At 48.5% G+C, this 18,679-nt stretch overlaps 1 protein-coding gene across 2 annotated transcripts in view; it reads right to left on the bottom strand.

Moving 5' to 3' along the window:
* Nucleotides 1–18,679, bottom strand: part of LOC149449727 (complement factor H-like) — a 169,447-nt gene that overhangs the window by 72,868 nt on the left and 77,900 nt on the right. For both annotated transcript variants that reach the window (XM_089692804.1, XM_089692805.1), the window contains exon 10: nucleotides 6,684–6,860. In XM_089692804.1, coding sequence (XP_089548930.1) covers nucleotides 6,684–6,860 — 177 coding nt within the window. The remainder of the gene's footprint in view (nucleotides 1–6,683; nucleotides 6,861–18,679) is intronic.

Genomic DNA, 18,679 nt, shown 5'->3' on the forward strand with positions numbered 1-18,679 from the left:
CAGGACGCCTGCGGGAGTGCTTATTTGGTGGTCCACCCAGGAACACGGCTGATGTGCTGAGATGGGGTCTGCAGGCAGGGAGCGCCTGTGCGTGGTATGCAGGTCTTCCAGAAAACAGAGGATCATAGGATAACCAGTTTGACCCAAGGTCGGGTGCCAGGTGGGGATTGGAGCAGACGTAGTCAAAAGGGATTGCCAAGCTCATACACAGAGAGCAGGAGAGAAGATCCGTTAGACAAGTCGGGGTTAGGTCGGGGTTAAACAGAGCAGACAGGTCCAGGAGCAAGGAAATCACAAGTCAAGATAGCAAGGGAACAAAGGTACTGGGGAGCCAGAGATCAACCAGCACCTGAGAGTAGTGCAGAGCTTCCTTTTAAGGCCGTTTGGCCAAATTTGAGCCGATGTGAACTTCTGCGGCCATGCAAGGTACTGGCAGGGGTGCCAGGTCTCCTAACACCTCTGCCGAGGACAGAGCCCTGACAGTGCCACCCCCCCCCCCCAAAGGGCAGCCTCCGGATGCCTACTTGGGTCGCCTTGTCTGGGTATTTGGAATAGAACTCTTGGAGAAGTTTGGGGGCATGTACGTTGTCCTTTGGTTCCCAAGAGCTTTCTTCAGGAGGATACCCATTCCATTTAACCAAGAATGGGATTTGTCTCCCCCATTTCCTGCAGTTCAGGATTGATTCTACCTCGTATTCTGCCTCCTCTCCAACTGTTATTGGTGGTAGAGGTGGTTCCATTCTTCCTGGAAATGGGTCATGAACAGCTGGCTTGAGCAGGGAGACATGGAAGACTGAATGAATCCTGTATGACTCCGGAAGGGATAGTTCATATGCTACTGGGTTGATTTCATGTTTGATTTGGACCAACCAACCAAACCTTGTCTCTGACCTTTAGAGCAGGATTTCCCCTTCATTTCTTGTCATAGTACTTTTTATAGTCTGTTTGCGATCGTTGTATGGACTCTTGGAGAGCTCGATAGTTGTCCTTTATCCTGATAAGTCTGTCCTGTACTGCGGGTACTGAGGCTTCGAGTATAGTATCAAGAAGGCAGGAAGGGTGGAATCCATAATTAGCCCAGAATAGCGACAGATTCGTAGCAGAATGGATAGAATTGTTGTAAGCAAATTCTGCCAACGACAGTAGGTACGTCCAGTCATCCTGGGAAATGGTGAACATTGTAGATATCGCTCTAAAGTTTGGTTCGTCCGCTCTGTTTGGCCATTACTTTGAGGGTGGTAAGCAGATGATAGGCAGAGTTCCACTTTCAGGGTTTTGCACAGGGCTCTCCAGAACCTGGAAGTAAATTGCACCCCTCGGTCAGAAACAATATTGCTGGGTAGTCCGTGTAGCCTCACAATCTCCTTGATAAAGGCATGTGCTGTCTCAGACACAGACGGGGTACCTATCATTGGCAGGAAGTGGGCCATTTTGGATAGCCAATCTATCACCACTAGGATGGTAGTAACCCCCTCAGAGGGTGGCACGTCCACAATGAAGTCCATTGCAATCATTTCCCAGGGGCGATTAGGAATGGGCAGGAGTCTCAGTAGCCCCCATGGCTTGGTTTTGTCTCCCTTGCTGCGTAGGCATAGTATGCAGACCTTTAGACTAGTCACATAGTTTTACGGGCCCCGAAGTGTCCAGCAAGTTGATGGTCGTGGAATGTCCTGAATACCTGGGATCTTACCTCCTACCCTAAAGATCTTATCCTGGTGCCACAGAAAGCCATTCTGCCTCCTTAACGAGTCTGTTCAATCGATGATCTTAGACTGGGTTGGATTAGCAAAAAATTTTGGGCAGACAGGATGGTGTTGGAGGGCGAGGGTTCAACTGAATCCGGGAACATACGTGATAAAGCATCTGCCTTCCTATTCTTGGTTCCTTGGTGGTAGGTGATGTGAAAATTAAACCTGGAGAAATATAGGGCCCATCTAGCTTGCCGGGGTCTTAGGCATTTGGCGGATCTTAAATATTATAGATTCTTTTGATCTGTGAAGATCATAATCGGGTGACTAGCTCCTTCCAAAAGGTACCTCCATTCTTCGAAGGCCATTTTGCCAGAAGTTCCTTGTCACCTGTCGTAGTGCTTTTCCGCTTGGCTTAGTTTCCTGGAACAAAAGGCTACCGGATGGAGCAAGGCTTTAGTACCTTAGCGTTGCGAGAGCACGGCTCCTGTAGCCACCTTCGATGCGTCCACCTCCAGGATGAAGGGAAGTGTTGGTTCCGGGTGGTGTAACACAGAAGCCAATGTAAATTGCTTCTTTAGTTGCTTGAAGGCTATTTGTGCTTCTGGGCTCCAGAAAAAATGTGCATGCTGGCGGGTGAGTTGAGTAATTGAGGCAATATTGGTTGAAAAGCCTTGGATAAACTTTCGATAGAAGTTGGCAAAGCCCACAAATCTTTAGACCCTTTTCTTGTCAGTAGGTGCAAGCCACTTCAAGATGGCGGAGATTTTCTGAGGATCCATGGAGATTCCTTCAGTGGAGATGACGAGCCCCAGGAACTGGATAGACTGTTTCTCAAACTCGCACTTCTCCACCTTAGCGGACAGGCCATGCGTCCTCAGTGTAGTCAGTACCTTCTTAACATGGTCTCGGTGGATTTCCAGAGAGTTCAAGAAAATTAAGATGTCGTCCAGGTAGACGATCAAGAAGAGATTGAGGTATTCCCTGAAGATGTTGTTTATGAAGTGTTGGAATGTCGCAGGGGTGTTGCATAATCCAAGCAGCATCACCAGGTACTCGAAGTACCCAAAGCGTGTTCTGAAGGCAGTTTTCCACTCATCGTCTTCCCTAATGTGAACTAAATTGTAGGCCCCTCATAAATCTAGTTTAGTGAACACTTGGGCTGTCTGGAACCTCTGAAATAACTCGGGAATGACAGGGAGTGGGTACCGATTCTTAATGGTGATCTTGTTGAGCTCTCTATAGTCGTTGCAGGGTCGGAAAGATTGATCCTTCTTCTCAACAAAGAAAATACCTGCCCTGGAAGGGGAGGAAGAAGGGCGGATGAATCCTTTGGCAAGGTTCTCGTCAATATATTGCCGAAGGGCTTCCAGCTCCAGTTCGGACAATGGGAAAATTTGTCCAAACGGTATTTCTGCCCCTGGAAGCAGTTCAATAGGGCAGTCATAGGATCGATGAGAAGGCAAAGTGTCTGCCTTTTTCTTATTTAACATGTCCAGGAAACTGTGGTAGGCCGAGGGAATGGATTGCCTGGAATCTGAAGTAGGCCAAACTGAGAGGCACACAGGGACATTCGAGGGTGTGGAGCTGCTGCAGTGTTGAAGGCAGTAACTCGATGGGAAGGTCATTTCTTTCCTGGAACAGTCAATTTGTGGGTTGTGGGCTTGCAATCAAAGTATTCCTAGGATGGCTGGGAACATAGGGGATCTAAGGACATCGAAGCGGATGAATTCCTGGTTGCCGGAATCTGTTATCGCTAGGATGGGAATGATTTCCTGGGTAACGGGTCCTGAACTAGGGGTGGTGCCGTCTGCCAGTAATAAATCCAGCCTTTGTTTCTTAGGAAGCAGTGCAATTTCTAGGTTCTTGGCAAGGTTGATGTTCGAGAAGCAGCTACAGGCCCCTGAATCAATGATTGCCAGCAACTTGACTTCCCTTCCAGCCACCTGTAATGACATGGGTAGAATTACATGGGTGGTTAGGGTTCCGGATAACTGGAGATACGAAGGATGAGGTTGACTGAACTTGGTTGCACAGGGCAGTTGCAAAAGAAATGGCCCATGGCCCCGCAGTAGAGACATAGGTTGCCTTGCAGTCTGCGTGCTCTTTCCTCTGGAGTTAAAGCGGGTCGGAGAAGGCAAATTTGCATGGGTTCTACTTCCGAGGTGCCGATGGGCGGAGGAATAGGGACATGAGCCATTGGTCTTGGAAACTTTGGCAGAACTCACATAGGGCGAGAGGACTGGGTACGTTCGGAACGTCTTTCCCGTAGCCGTCGATCTAATTGGGTAGTGAGCTGGATCAGGTCCTCCAGGGAGTTTACACATAGCTAGTTCATCCTTAATGGATTCAGACAGGCCCAGACGGAACTGGTATTTTAGTGCTGCATCGTTCCACCCGGTGTCGGCTAACCATTTGCGGAATTCCACAATGTAGTCCTCCATAGGCCGTTGGAGGGCGGACTCAGCAGTGGAGGTCCTCTGGGGATCATCATAGAGAGCCGCCATGGCTTCAAAAAATGTGATCACAGAGTTGAGTGCCTGGTTCTTTTGTTCTAGTAAGCTGTGTGCCTATGATTGTGGTTCGTCAAACAGAAGAGATGATGAATCCTACTTTAGCCACCTCTAGTGAGAAGGTCCTTGGTTGCAATGCAAAATACAGCTTGCATGTGTTTTTAAAGGCTCAGAATTTGCGTTGGTCCCCAAGGAAGCGTTCAGGGATGTGGACCCTGGGCTCTGGAGGTGATAATACCACAGCAGGTATAGCGGTAGGAGGCAGACTGGCTGGTGTGACTATAGGGCTCGGACTTACCAACGGACTCTGGTCTGCAGAAGTTGTGGAAGTAGTAAGTGAATGAAGGCGTGTTTCCAGCTGGAAGTATCCTTCCTGCAGATCTTTAACTGCTTGCATGAGAGCCATCATCTGTTGGCATAGGGCCTCTATTACGGAAGCGCCTCTCTCGGCCTCAAACATATTGGCTGGTTGATACTATCACTTACCTGGTAACAGAGGCCACTGGAGAGAAGGCTTCCCTTGCGGCTAAGTTCTAGACTCCCCTGAAGGTGAGACAGCAGGAGTCAGGCCCAGAGTAGCACAGGACATCTGCGGGAGTGCTTGTTTGGTGGTCCACCCAGGAGCACGCCTGATGCGCTGAGATGGGGTCTGCAGGCAGGGGCACCTGTGCGAGGTATGCAGGTCTTCCAGAAAACAGAGGATCACAGGATAAGCAGTTCGAGCCAAGGTTGGGTGCCAGGTAGGGATCGGAGCAGACGTAGTCAAAGGGGATAGCCGAGGTCATACACAGAGAGCAGGAGAGAAGATCCGTTAGACAAGCCGGGTCAAGTCGGGGTTAAACAGAACAGACAGGTCCAAGAGCAAACCGAGTCAGTATCAGGAAATCACAGATCACAGGAACAAGGTACTAGGGAGCCAGAGATCAACCAGCACCTGAGAGTAGTGCAGGGCTTCCTTATAAAGGCTGTTTGGTGCCAAATTTGAGCCGATGTGAACTTCTGGGGCAATGCAAGGTACTGGCAGGAGTGCCAGGTCTGCTAACACCTCTGCTGAGGACAGAGCCCTGACACAATGTATGTGTCTGTAGGGTGATCAGTATAATGCACGCGCGGCCTACCCGCGCCATTATTTGTGGCCTCGGCTGTCAGTCACCAGGCCCCGCCAAGTAATTATCGAGCATCTTTGATGCGGAGGAAGACTGCTTTGTTTACTAACAGCCCTCCTCCCTGTTGGCTAAGCACAGCCATCCAAAGCAGTGTGCTTACAGTGAAGCACCAACACAACGCCCCCTAGTAACACACTGGGAGTGTGCTGGGAGCACACAGTTAACCCTTTGATCATCCCTCATGTTAACCCCTTCCTGCCCAGTGTTATTAGTACAGTGTCAGTGCTTTTTTTAGCACTGAACACTGTATTGGTGTCACTGGGGATGTCAGCGACACCAAGACAGTCCCCCCCAGTGCCAGAATGCCCGCCGCAGTCCCACTATAAGTTGTAGATCGCCGCCATTACTAGTAAAAAAAAATAAAAAATTCCAGTATCTACTGTATACTGCCATTTGTAAACGCTATAACATTCACGTAAAACAATTAATTTACACGTATTGGGATTTTTTTCTTTAACAAAGACATGGAGCAGAATACATTTTTTAATGGACATGTTTAATAGTAAATAGTCAAAAATAGATTTTTTTTTATAGAGCAAAAAATAAAAAATGCACAGGTGATCAAATACCACCGACAGAAAGCTCAATTTGTGGGAAAAAAAGGATGTAAATTTATTTGGGAGCAGCGTTGCATGACTGCACAATTGTCAGTAACGCAAAAAATGGTCTGTTCAGAAAGGGGGGGAATCCTCTGGTAGCCGAGGGGTTAAACTACAGGCTTGGGGGACGCCTTAAAGCTGCACACGGTGTTACAGAACAGTCTGATTTTCAGGGACAGTCTCAGCGACAGCATGCACAGAGGAACTGATTATTTTCTTGTACAATTATCTTGGCTTACATACAGCAGAAGCGCCCCAATCTGATTCATTTCATTTTATTCATTAAATACGTAGATAGTAGATACGTTTTTTTCTGTTGGTTTTAGCAGCAACGTGTATTTTCCATCACGCAGTTATTGACACTTTGAAGAGAAGTCAGGGAAGTCTCCATGGGAAGATTGTAGATGATATCAGCATTAAGTGTGATGTATAATCACATCCCCCCCCATGGGGTTCGCTGATATCGGTTCTGATTACAATGATAGATGGAGATTGAGTTGGACAGCATCCAGTATTCCCATGTTCACTATACAAAGTGTATCTAATATACAGGGCTATGTATGTAATAAGGCCGTACAGACAGGAATGAGGTGTAGAGGGCAATGCACCAATCAGGTTTTATGTTACATCAGTTTAGATGAGTCACACCAAAGAGAGGTGGCTGCTGATTGGTTGATCTGGGTTCCTGTAGTCTGTATATTGAGGTTTACTACTCACCTTCACATTGTGGAGGATTATCCCACCCAATGTAGACTCTACTCTTCACACATTGTACAGAGGGGTAGGGATTGTGATATCCAACCGGACAATTTACTGTCACTGTATCCCCAATATCATAAAATGTCTTCTCTGGATCCATCTTCAGTATTGTCGAATATGACTTATTACACAGAGCTGGAAAGAGATCAGAAGAATGGGACAATGGGGAAGAGACTGTTTATTTTCTTTTAGCACAAAATGTATGTATCTGTAGGGTGATCAGTAGGGATGAATGACCTGACAATGTATGTATCTGTAGGAGGATCAGTAGGGATGTATGACCCGACAATGTATGTATCTGTAGGGTGATCAGTAGGGATGAATGACCCGACAATGTACGTATCTGTAGGGTGATCAGTAGGGATGAATGACCCGACAATGTATGTATCTGTAGGCTGATCAGTAGGGATGAATGACCTGACAATGTATATATCTGTAGGCTGATCAGTAGGGATGAATGACCCGACAATGTATGTATCTGTAGGAGGATCAGTAGGGAGGAATGACCTGACAATGTATGTGTCAGGGACCATCGCGACGCATGGGTCTACACATGCGTAGGCATCTGTCAAGACGTACAGGTAGCGGGGCACTAGGACCCAGGCGCATCCGTCGTCTTGACAGTACTAGGCAGGCATTGGGACCTAGGCGGCGACTGTCAGGTGCAGGGCTGGCTACTTAAGCCAGCCCTGCACAGATGCTTGTTGCCGAATGGTCTTTTGTATCCTGTTTCCTGTTCGTGAGTACTTCTGATTTGGATTGTCTGACCTTGTTGCCTTCTCCTGTCCTGACCCCTTGGCTTGCCTGACTCTGCTCCTGGATGTTCCCTTATAGATCTGATCTTTTGGTATTGACCCTGCGTGTGACCCGACTATCCTTTGCATATCGTCTTGTACCTCACCGATCCGCTAGTTACCGACCCAGCTTGTTTGACTCTGACTTTGCTCATCTGTCCATCCATCCCTCAGGGATCCCTGGGCTCCCTCACATCAGACTCTTAACCCGCTGGAGCCCTTGGCAGACTCCTCTACCTCTGGTAGAGATACCTAGCAGCTGCGACCTGGTCCCGGAGCGCTCCAAGTCCATCCCCACCATCAGGGGCCCTGGTGAACAAGTGCTCCGGTACTTAGACTCCGCACTCTGGGGAGGCTCTATCAGGGGACTGATAGAGGTACTGTCAGGCGGTCCGTTACAGTAGAAACAGAGGTTCCTGGTGCGTCTTCTCTGGCGCTCCTCTGGGGTGAGGGCCTGCCGAGCCAATCCCAGTTGCATGGGCTCTGAAGTATCCACAGGAATGGCTGATGGAACATCGGTAGGGGCGAGATGACCTGTGCCCCTGGGAGGTGTCCATGTGACTCCTTGACCTTGGCCTGACCTCTCAGACCGGCGTTCCCGCAACCTGCGATCGATTTGGATCGCCAGGGAGATCAGATCTTCCAAGGACTCTGGGAGGCCAACCCGGGCTAACTCATCCTTTAGCGCCTCCGAGAGTCCGACCCGGAATTGGTGACGCAGGGCAGCGTCGTTCCAACGCGTGTCCCCCATCCATCGCCTGAACTCGGAGGCATATTCCTCCGCAGCTCGACGACCCTGTCGGAGGGAGTAGAGGGTGGATTCAGCTGAAGCCACCCGCTGGGGGTCGTCATAGAGGACAGACATGGCCTCAAAAATTGCTTTAATGGTCTGTAACTGGGGGTCCTGCGTTTCCCTTAATCTATGGGCCCAGTCCTCGGGTTCGTCTTGTAGTAGGGAAATCACAAATCCTACTTTAACTGACTCAGTGGTGAAGGTACGAGGTTGCAGGTCAAAATACAGCAGACATGCGTTTTTGAAGGACCTAAACCGTGCACGATCTCCCCGAAAACGTTCAGGCATGGGAACACGAGGTTCGGCTGGTGAAGCTGCAGCCGCAGCCCCTATGGGAGATCCAGAGGCTACCTCAGGGCTAACAGTTGAGGCCTGGCTCTGAGGAGGAGCCTCAGACATGGTCATGGTGTCAAACCGATTTTCTAACCGGGAACATTTGTCCTGGAGGGCAGTTACTGCCTGGGTTAGGGTGGACAAATGTCGGCAAATCTCTTCTATAGGAGAAGGCCCCCCTCCAGACTCAGTCATGGCCGAATGGTACTGTAACGGACCGCCTGACAGTACCTCTATCAGTCCCCTGATAGACTCCGCACTCTGGGGAGGCTCTAAGTACCGGAGCACTTGTTCACCAGGGCCCCTGATGGTGGGGATGGACTTGGAGCGCTCCGGGACCAGGTCGCAGCTGCTAGGTATCTCTACCAGAGGTAGAGGAGTCTGCCAAGGGCTCCAGCGGGTTAAGAGTCTGATGTGAGGGAGTCCAGGGATCCCTGAGGGATGGATGGACAGATGAGCAAAGTCAGAGTCAAACAAGCTGGGTCGGTAACTAGCGGATCGGTGAGGTACAAGACGATATGCAAAGGATAGTCGGGTCACACGCAGGGTCAATACCAAAAGATCAGATCTATAAGGGAACATCCAGGAGCAGAGTCAGGCAAGCCAAGGGGTCAGGACAGGAGAAGGCAACAAGGTCAGACAATCCAAATCAGAAGTACTCACAAACAGGATACAAAAGACCATTCGGCAACAAGCATCTGTGCAGGGCTGGCTTAAGTAGCCAGCCCTGCACCTGACAGTCGCCGCCTAGGTCCCAATGCCTGCCTAGTACTGTCAAGACGACGGATGCGCCTGGGTCCTAGTGCCCCGCTACCTGTACGTCTTGACAGATGCCTACGCATGTGTAGACCCATGCGTCGCGATGGTCCCTGACAGTATGTATCTGTAGGAGGATCAGTAGGGATGAATGACCTGACAATGTATGTATCTGTAGGGTGATCAGTAGGGATGAATGACCTGACAATGTATGTATCTGTAGGAGGATCAGTAGAGATGAAAGACCGGACAATGTATGTATCTGTAGGGTGATCAGTAGGGATGAATGACCTGACAATGTATGTATCTGTAGGAGGATCAGTAGGGATGAATGATCCGACAATGTGTGTACCTGTAGGAGGATCAGTAGAGATGAATGACCCGACAATGTACGTATCTTTAGGGTGATCAGTAGGGATGAATGACCCGACAATGTATGTATCTGTAGGGTGATCAGTAGGGATGAATGACCTGACAATGTCCGTATCTGTAGGGTGATCAGTAGGGATGAATGACCTGACAATGTATGTATCTGTAGGGTGATCAGTAGGGATGAATGACCTGACAATGTATGTATCTGTAGGAGGATCAGTAGGGATGAATGACCCGACGATGTATGTATCTGTAGGGTGATCAGTAGGGATGAATGACCTGAAAATGTACGAATCTGTAGGAGGATCAGTAGGGATGAATGACCAGGCCAAGGTATGTATCTTTAGGGTGATCAGTAGGGATGAATGACCTGACAATGTACGTATCTGTAGGGGGATCAGTAGGGATGAATGACCTGACAATGTATGTATCTGTAGGGTGATCAGTAGGAATTAATGACCTGACAATGTATGTATCTGTAGGAGGATCAGTAGGGATGAATGACCTGACAATGTATGTATCTGTAGGAGGATCAGTAGGGATGAATGACCTGACAATGTATGTATCTGTAGGAGGATCAGTAGGGATGAATGACCTGACAATGTATGTATCTGTAGGGTGATCAGTGGGGATGAATGACCTGACAATGTATGTATCTGTAGGGTGATCAGTAGGGATGAATGACCTGACAATGTATGTATCTGTAGGGTGATCAGTAGGGATGAATGACCTGATAATGTATGTATCTGTAGGGTGATCAGTAGGGATGAATGACCTGACAATGTATGTATCTGTAGGAGGATCAGTAGAGATGAAAGACCGGACAATGTATGTATCTGTAGGGTGATCAGTAGGGATGAATGACCTGACAATGTATGTATCTGTAGGAGGATCAGTAGGGATGAATGATCCGACAATGTGTGTACCTGTAGGAGGATCAGTAGAGATGAATGACCCGACAATGTATGTATCTGTAGGAGGATCAGTAGGGATGAATGACCTGACAATGTACGTATCTTTAGGGTGATCAGTAGGGATGAATGACCCGACAATGTATGTATCTGTAGGGTGATCAGTAGGGATGAATGACCTGACAATGTCCGTATCTGTAGGGTGATCAGTAGGGATGAATGACCTGAAAATGTACGAATCTGTAGGAGGATCAGTAGGGATGAATGACCAGGCCAATGTATGTATCTGTAGGGTGATCAGTAGGGATGAATGACCTGACAATGTACGTATCTGTAGGGGGATCAGTAGGGATGAATGACCTGACAATGTATGTATCTGTAGGGTGATCAGTAGGAATTAATGACCTGACAATGTATGTATCTGTAGGAGGATCAGTAGGGATGAATGACCTGACAATGTATGTATCTGTAGGGTGATCAGTGGGGATGAATGACCTGACAATGTATGTATCTGTAGGGTGATCAGTAGGGATGAATGACCTGACAATGTATGTATCTGTAGGGTGATCAGTAGGGATGAATGACCTGACAATGTATGTATCTGTAGGGTGATCAGTAGGGATGAATGACCTGACAATGTATGTATCTGTAGGAGGATCAGTAGGGATGAATGACCTGACAATGTATGTATCTGTAGGGTGATCAGTAGGGATGAATGACCTGACAATGTATGTATCTGTAGGGTGATCAGTAGGGATGAATGACCTGACAATGTACAGTTGTGTTCAAAATAATAGCAGTGCGTTGAAAAAAGTGACTAAAGCTGAAAATCCTTCTAATAGCTTTAATTTCCATCCACACAAATGCATTGGGAACACGACACATTCTATTCCAAGTCACAACATGAAGAAAAATACATCAAATTTGAGTTGTTCCTCTAAAAAAAATTGAAGAAAAGTGAATATTAGACGGTTCAAAAAAATGGCCGTGTTTGTATTCTTCTTTACAAACTCAAACATTCACTATATAAACTGAGAAATGTTTGAAGATTTTGCTTTCCTTTGACTGACTTCATGAATATTTGGTTGTAGTCGCACTGTTTCTGAGAACTGCTGTACATCTGTGTTGCATGGAGTCCCCCAACTTCTGGCCCCTGTGATCAGGTATTCCAGCCCAGGATGATTGGACCACATTCCACAGTTCTTCTCTATTTCTTGGTTTTGCCTCAGAAACGGCATTTTTGATGTCACCCCACAAGTTTTCTATTGGATGAAGATCCGGGGATTGGGCTGGCCACTCCATAACGTCCATCTTGTTGGTCTGGAACGTTTACTGGTGTGTTTGGGGTCGTTGTCTTGTTGGAACACCCATTTCAAGGGCATTTCCTCTTCAGCATAAGGCAGCATGACCTCTTCAAGTATTCTGATGGATTCAAACTGATCCATGATCCCTGGTATGCGATAAATAGGCCCAACACCGTAGTATGAGAAACATCCCCATATCATGATGCTTGCACCACCATGCTTCACGGTCTTCACAGTGTACTGTGGCTTGAATTCAGTGTTTGGGGGTCGTCTGACAAACTGTCTCCGCCCACTAGACCCAAAAAGAACAATCTTACTTTCATCAGTCCACAAAATGTTGCGCCATTTCTCTTTAGGCCGGTCAATGTGCTCTTTGGCAGATTGTAACCTCTTCAGCACACGTCTTTTTTCCAACAGTGGGACTTTGCGGGGACTTCTTGCAGATAGCTTGGCTTCACATAGGCGTCTTCTAATTGTAACAGTCCTCACAGGGAACGTCACACCTTCTTTCATATTCCTGGAGCTGATTGTTGACTGAGTCCTCACAGGGAACGTCACACCTTCTTTCATATTCCTGGAGCTGATTGTTGGCTGAGTCCGCCCCATTTTGGCTATTCTTCTATCCATTCCAATGGTAGTTTTTCTCTTTCTTCCACGTCTTTCAGGTTTTGGTTGCCATTTTAAAGCATTTGCCATCATTTTAGCTGAGCAGCTGATTATTTTCTGCACTTCTTTATATGTTTTCCCCTCTCCAATCAACGTTTTAATCAAGGTACGCTGTTCTTCTGAACAATGTCTGGAACGACCCATTTTCCTCAGAATTTCAGAGAGAAATGCACTGTAACCAGCATGTCCAACATTTGCTGCCTTCCTTCCTTAAATAAGGGCAATAATTGCCACCTGTTTGTCAAAGAATGAATGACCTCACTAATAGAACTCCACACTGCTATTATTTTGAACACGCCCCTTTCAATGAGTGATTCAATGACACAGAATCAGCAGCATGCATGTCATGACTGTTGGGTCTGTTGGATTTCTATTACCGTATTTTCCGGCGTATTAGACAACTTTTTACCCCTAGAAAATCTTCTCAAAAGTCGGGGGTTGTCTTATACGCCGGTATACGGCATACTGACACTTTTTAGGGGGGCGGTGCCCCCTCCCTTCCAACGGAAGGGACACTAAGTACAGGGGTGGGCAGGGGCTGTTTCTTACCTGGCTCCGGTCCCACGACGATCCAGTCCAGGAAGCGCGGCTGCTCCTTCAGTTTCGGCCACTGGATGTTCGTGCGGCTGCTTGGCTCCGCCTCCTCACCGGTAATTGGCCGCCAGAACTGTAGCTCAGGAAAGGCACACAGGCGGCCAATCACCGGCGAGGGGGCGGAGCCAAGCGTACCCGCGAAAATTGAGTGAAGGAGCGCAGGTAAGTGGGCAGTATAGAGGTGCTGCTGCAACCACATATGCTGGCTGCAACAGCACCATACTAGAACATCGGTCAGCAAGTATCATTGGTGTCAGTGGGAGGAATAGTGCCCCATCATTGGTGTTACTGATACCAATGATGTAGCACTATTCCTCCCACTGACACCAACGATGGGGCACTATTCCTCCCACTGACACCAATGATGGGGCACTATTCCTCCCACTGACACAAACGATGGGGCACTATTCCTCCCCCCCACTGACACCAACGATGGGGCACTATTCCTCCCCCCCCCCACTGACACCAACAATGGGGCACTATTCCTCCCCCTCCCTACTGACACCAACGATGGGGCACTATTCCTCCCCCCCCCACTGACACCAACGATGGGGCACTATTCCTCCCCCCGCACTGACACCAATGATGGGGCACTATTCCACCCCCCACTGACACCAATGATGGGACATCATTCCTCCCACTGACACCAACGATGGGGCACTATTCCTCCCCCCCACTGACACAAACGATGGGGCACTATTCTTCCCCCCTCCACACTGACACCAACGATGGGGCACTATTCCTCCCCCCCCCCCCACTGACACCAACGATGGGGCACTATTCCTCCCCCCACTGACACCAATGATGGGGCACTATTCCACCCCCCACTGACACCAATGATGGGACACCATTCCTCCCACTGACACCAATGTTGGGACACTATTCCTCCCACTGACACCAATGATGGGGCACTATTCCCCCCACTGACACCAAAGATGGGGCACTATTCCTCCCACTGATACTAATGATAGGGCACTATTCCTGCCACTGATACCAATGATGGGGCACGATTCCCCCCACTGACACCAAAGATGGGGCACTATTCCTCCCACTGACACCAATGTTGGGACACTATTCCCCCCACTGACACCAAAGATGGGGCACTATTCCTCCCACTGATACTAATGATAGGGCACTATTCCTGCCACTGATACCAATGATGGGGCACGATTCCCCCCACTGACACCAAAGATGGGGCACTATTCCTCCCACTGATACTAATGATAGGGCACTATTCCTGCCATTGATACTAATGATGGGGCACGATTCCTCTCACTGACACCAATGATGGGGTGCTATTCCTCCCACTGACACCAATGATGGGGTGCTATTCCTCCCACTGACACCAATGATGTGGCATGATTTGTCGCTCTGACACCAATGATGGTGCACTATTCCTCCCACTATTACCAATGATGGAACACTATTCCTCCCACTGATACCAATGATGGGGCACTATTCCTCCCACTGACACCAATGATGGGGCACTATTCCTCCCACTGACACCAATGATGGGGCACTATTCCTCCCACTGATACCAATGATGGGGCACTATTCCTCCCACTGACACCAATGATGGGGCACTATTCCTTCCACTGATACCAATGATGGGGCACTATTCCTCCCACTGACACCAATGATGGGGCACTATTCCTCCCATTGATACCAATGATGGGGCACTATTCCTTCCACTAATACCAATGATGGGGCACTATTCCTCCCACTGACACCAATGATGGGGCACTATTTCTTCCACTGATACCAATGATGGGGCACTATTCCTCCCACTGACACCAATGATGGGGCACTGTTCCTCCCACTAATACCAATGATGGGGCACTATTCCTTCCACTAATACCAATGATGGGGCACTATTCCTCCCACTGACACCAATGATGGGGCACTATTCCTCCCACTGACACCAATGATGGGGCACTATTCCTCCCACTGACACCAATGATGGGGCACTATTCCTCCCACTGACACCTATGATGGGGCACTATTCCTCCTACTGACACCGATGATGGGGCACTTTTCCTCCCACTGACACCAATGATGGGGCACTCTTCCTCCCACTGACACCAATGATGGGGCACTATTCCTCCCACCGACACCAATGATGGGGCACTATTCCTCCCACTGACACCGATGATGGGGCACTATTCCTCCTACTGACACCGATGATGGGGCACTATTCCTCCCACTGACACCGATGATGGGGCACTATTCCTCCCACTGACACCAATGATGGGGCACTATTCCTCCCACTGACACCAATGATGGGGCACTATTCCTCCCACTGACACCAATGATGGGGCACTATTCCTCCCACTGACACCTATGATGGGGCACTATTCCTCCTACTGACACCGATGATGGGGCACTTTTCCTCCCACTGACACCAATGATGGGGCACTCTTCCTCCCACTGACACCAATGATGGGGCACTATTCCTCCCACCGACACCAATGATGGGGCACTATTCCTCCCACTGACACCGATGATGGGGCACTATTCCTCCTACTGACCCCGATGATGGGGCACTATTCCTCCCACTGACACCAATGATGGGGCACTATTCCTCCCACTGACACCGATGATGGGGCACTATTCCTCCTACTGACACCGATAATGGGGCACTACTCCTCCCACTGGTGTGCATTGGAAGAGGGGTAGTCTTATACGGCGAGTATAGCCCAAACACTACATTTTAGCAGGAAAAGTAGGGGGTCGTCTTATACACCGGAAAATACGGTACTCTACTACACCTGCTAGGAAATTATTTGCCATGTAGAAATATCATTTCTACCAAAAACAGGTATTGATCCAGTTAGTGATGTCTGACTGCTATTATTTTGAACACAACTGTAGGTATCTGTAGGGTGATCAGTAGAGATGAATGACCTGAAAATGCACGCGTGGCCTACCTGTGCCGTTATTTGTGACTGCTGCTGGCAGTCACCAGGTTTCGGCTGGTGATTACCCGCTGGTGCCAAGTGATTACCGAGGATTTCCTATGCGGGCTACTTTGTCTACTAACAGTCCTCCTCCCTGTTGGCTCAGGCACACTGCACAGCACAGCCATCCAGAGCAGTGTGCTTACAGTGAAGCACCAACACAATGCCACCTAGTAAAACACTCCCAGCACACAGTTAACCCTTTGATCACCACAGATGTTAAGCCCTTCCTGCCCAGTGTCATTAGTACAGTGTTGGTGCTTTTTATTAGCACTGATCACTGTATTCATGTCACTGGGGATATCAGGGACACCAAGTCAGTCCACTCCCCCCCCCCAGTGTCAGAATGCCCACCGCAGTCCTGCTATAAGTTGCTGATCGCCACCATTACTAGTAAAAAAAAAACAAACAATCCTGTATATATACCGCCATTTGTAAATGCTATAACATTCACGTAAAACAAATAATTTACACGTATTGGGATTTTTTGCTTTAAAAAAGACACGGAGCAGAATACATCTTGGCCTAAATTTATGACTAAATTAGATTTTTTAAATTTTTTTAATGGACATGTTTAATAGCAAAAAGTCAAAAATAGATTATTTTTCTCAAAATTGTGTTTTTTTGTTTTTTTTTTATAGCGCAAAAAAATAAAAAATGCACAGACGATGAAATACCACCGACAGAAAGCTCAATTTGTGGGAAAAAAGGACGTAAATTTAATTGGGTGCAGCGTTGCATGACCGCACAATTGTCAATTAAAGTAACACAAAAAATGGCCTTATCAGAAAGGGGGGGAATCCTCTGGTGGCCGAGGGGTTAAACTACAGGCTTGGGGATGCCTTAAAGCTGCACACGGTGTGTCAGGGTCCAGTCCATGGCAGAGGTTCTGGAATATCTGGCATTTCTGCCAGTACTCTGCATGGCCGCAGAAGCACGCATCAGCCTCAGTTTGGTGCCAGATGCCCTTTTTAAGGAGGCTTATCTCTTCCTCAAGTTGCTGGATGATCTCTACCTCCCCGTGCCCTGTTCCTGGTTCCTGTGATTCTGACTTGTGATTTCCTGTTACCAACTCGGCTTGCTCCTGGACCCGTCTACTCTGCTTAACCCTGATCTGACCTCGGCTTGGCTTTCAGATACTCTCTCTCTCGCTTCTCTGTGAATGACCTCGGCTATCCCATCTGACTACGTCCGCTCTGATTCCCACCTGGTACCTGACCTCGGCTTGGTTTACGGATACTCTCTCTCTCGCTCCTCTGTGAATGACCTCGGCTATCCCATCTGACTACGTCCGCTCTGATTCCCACCTGGTACCTGACCTCGGCTTGGTTTACGGATACTCTCTCTCTCGCTCCTCTGTGAATGACCTCGGCTATCCCATCTGACTACGTCCGCTCTGATTCCCACCTGGTACCTGACCTCGGCTTGGTTTACGGATACTCTCTCTCTCGCTCCTCTGTGAATGACCTCGGCTATCCCATCTGACTGCGTCCGCTCTGATTCCCACCTGGTACCTGACCTCGGCTTGGTTTACGGATACTCTCTCTCTCGCTCCTCTGTGAATGACCTCGGCTATCCCATCTGACTACATCCGCTCTGATTCCCACCTGGTACCTGACCTCGGCTTGGCTTACGGATACTCTCTCTCTCGCTCCTCTGTGAATGACCTCGGCTTTCCCATCTGACTGCGTCCGCTCTGATTCCCACCTGGTACCTGACCTCGGCTTGGCTTACGGATACTCTCTCTCTCGCTCCTCTGTGAATGACCTCGGCTATCCCATCTGACTACGTCTGCTCTGATTCCCACCTGGTACCTGACCTTGGCTTGAACCGACTACCCAGTAAACATCTAAATCCCAGAAGGGCTTACATACCACACACAGGCGCCTCCTGTCTGCAGACCTATCTCTGTGCACCAGCTGTGCTTCTGAGTGGACCACCAACAAGCAATCCTACAGGCGACCTGTGCAACTTTGGGCTTGAGTCCCGCTGTCCCAATCTCAGGGGAGTCCGGAACTTAGCCGCAAGGGAAACCCTCTCTCCATTGGCCTCCATCACCAGGTATACGGTGTTACAGAACAGTCCAATTTTCAGGGACAGTCTCAGCGACAGCATGCACAGAGGAACTGATTATTTTCTTGTGCAATTCTATTGAATTACATACAGCAGAAGCGCCCCAATCTGATTCATTTCATTCATTGTATTCAATTCAATTTAAAAAGAAATTTTTCCTGGTGGTTTTAGCAGCAAAGTGTGATGTATAATCACATCGCCCCCCCCATGGGGTTCGCTGATATCGGTTCTGATTACAATGATAGATGGAGATTGAGTTGGACAGCATCCAGTATTCCCATGTTCACTATACAAAGTGTATCTAATATACAGGGCTATGTATGTAATAAGGCCGTACAGACAGGAATGAGGTGTAGAGGGCAATGCACCAATCAGGTTTTATGTTACATCAGTTTAGATGA

This window comes from Staurois parvus, unplaced genomic scaffold (assembly GCF_062004578.1).
Source record: "Staurois parvus isolate SC_StPar_1 unplaced genomic scaffold, SC_StPar_1.0 ptg000605l, whole genome shotgun sequence".
NCBI classification, from domain to species: Eukaryota; Metazoa; Chordata; class Amphibia; order Anura; family Ranidae; genus Staurois; species Staurois parvus.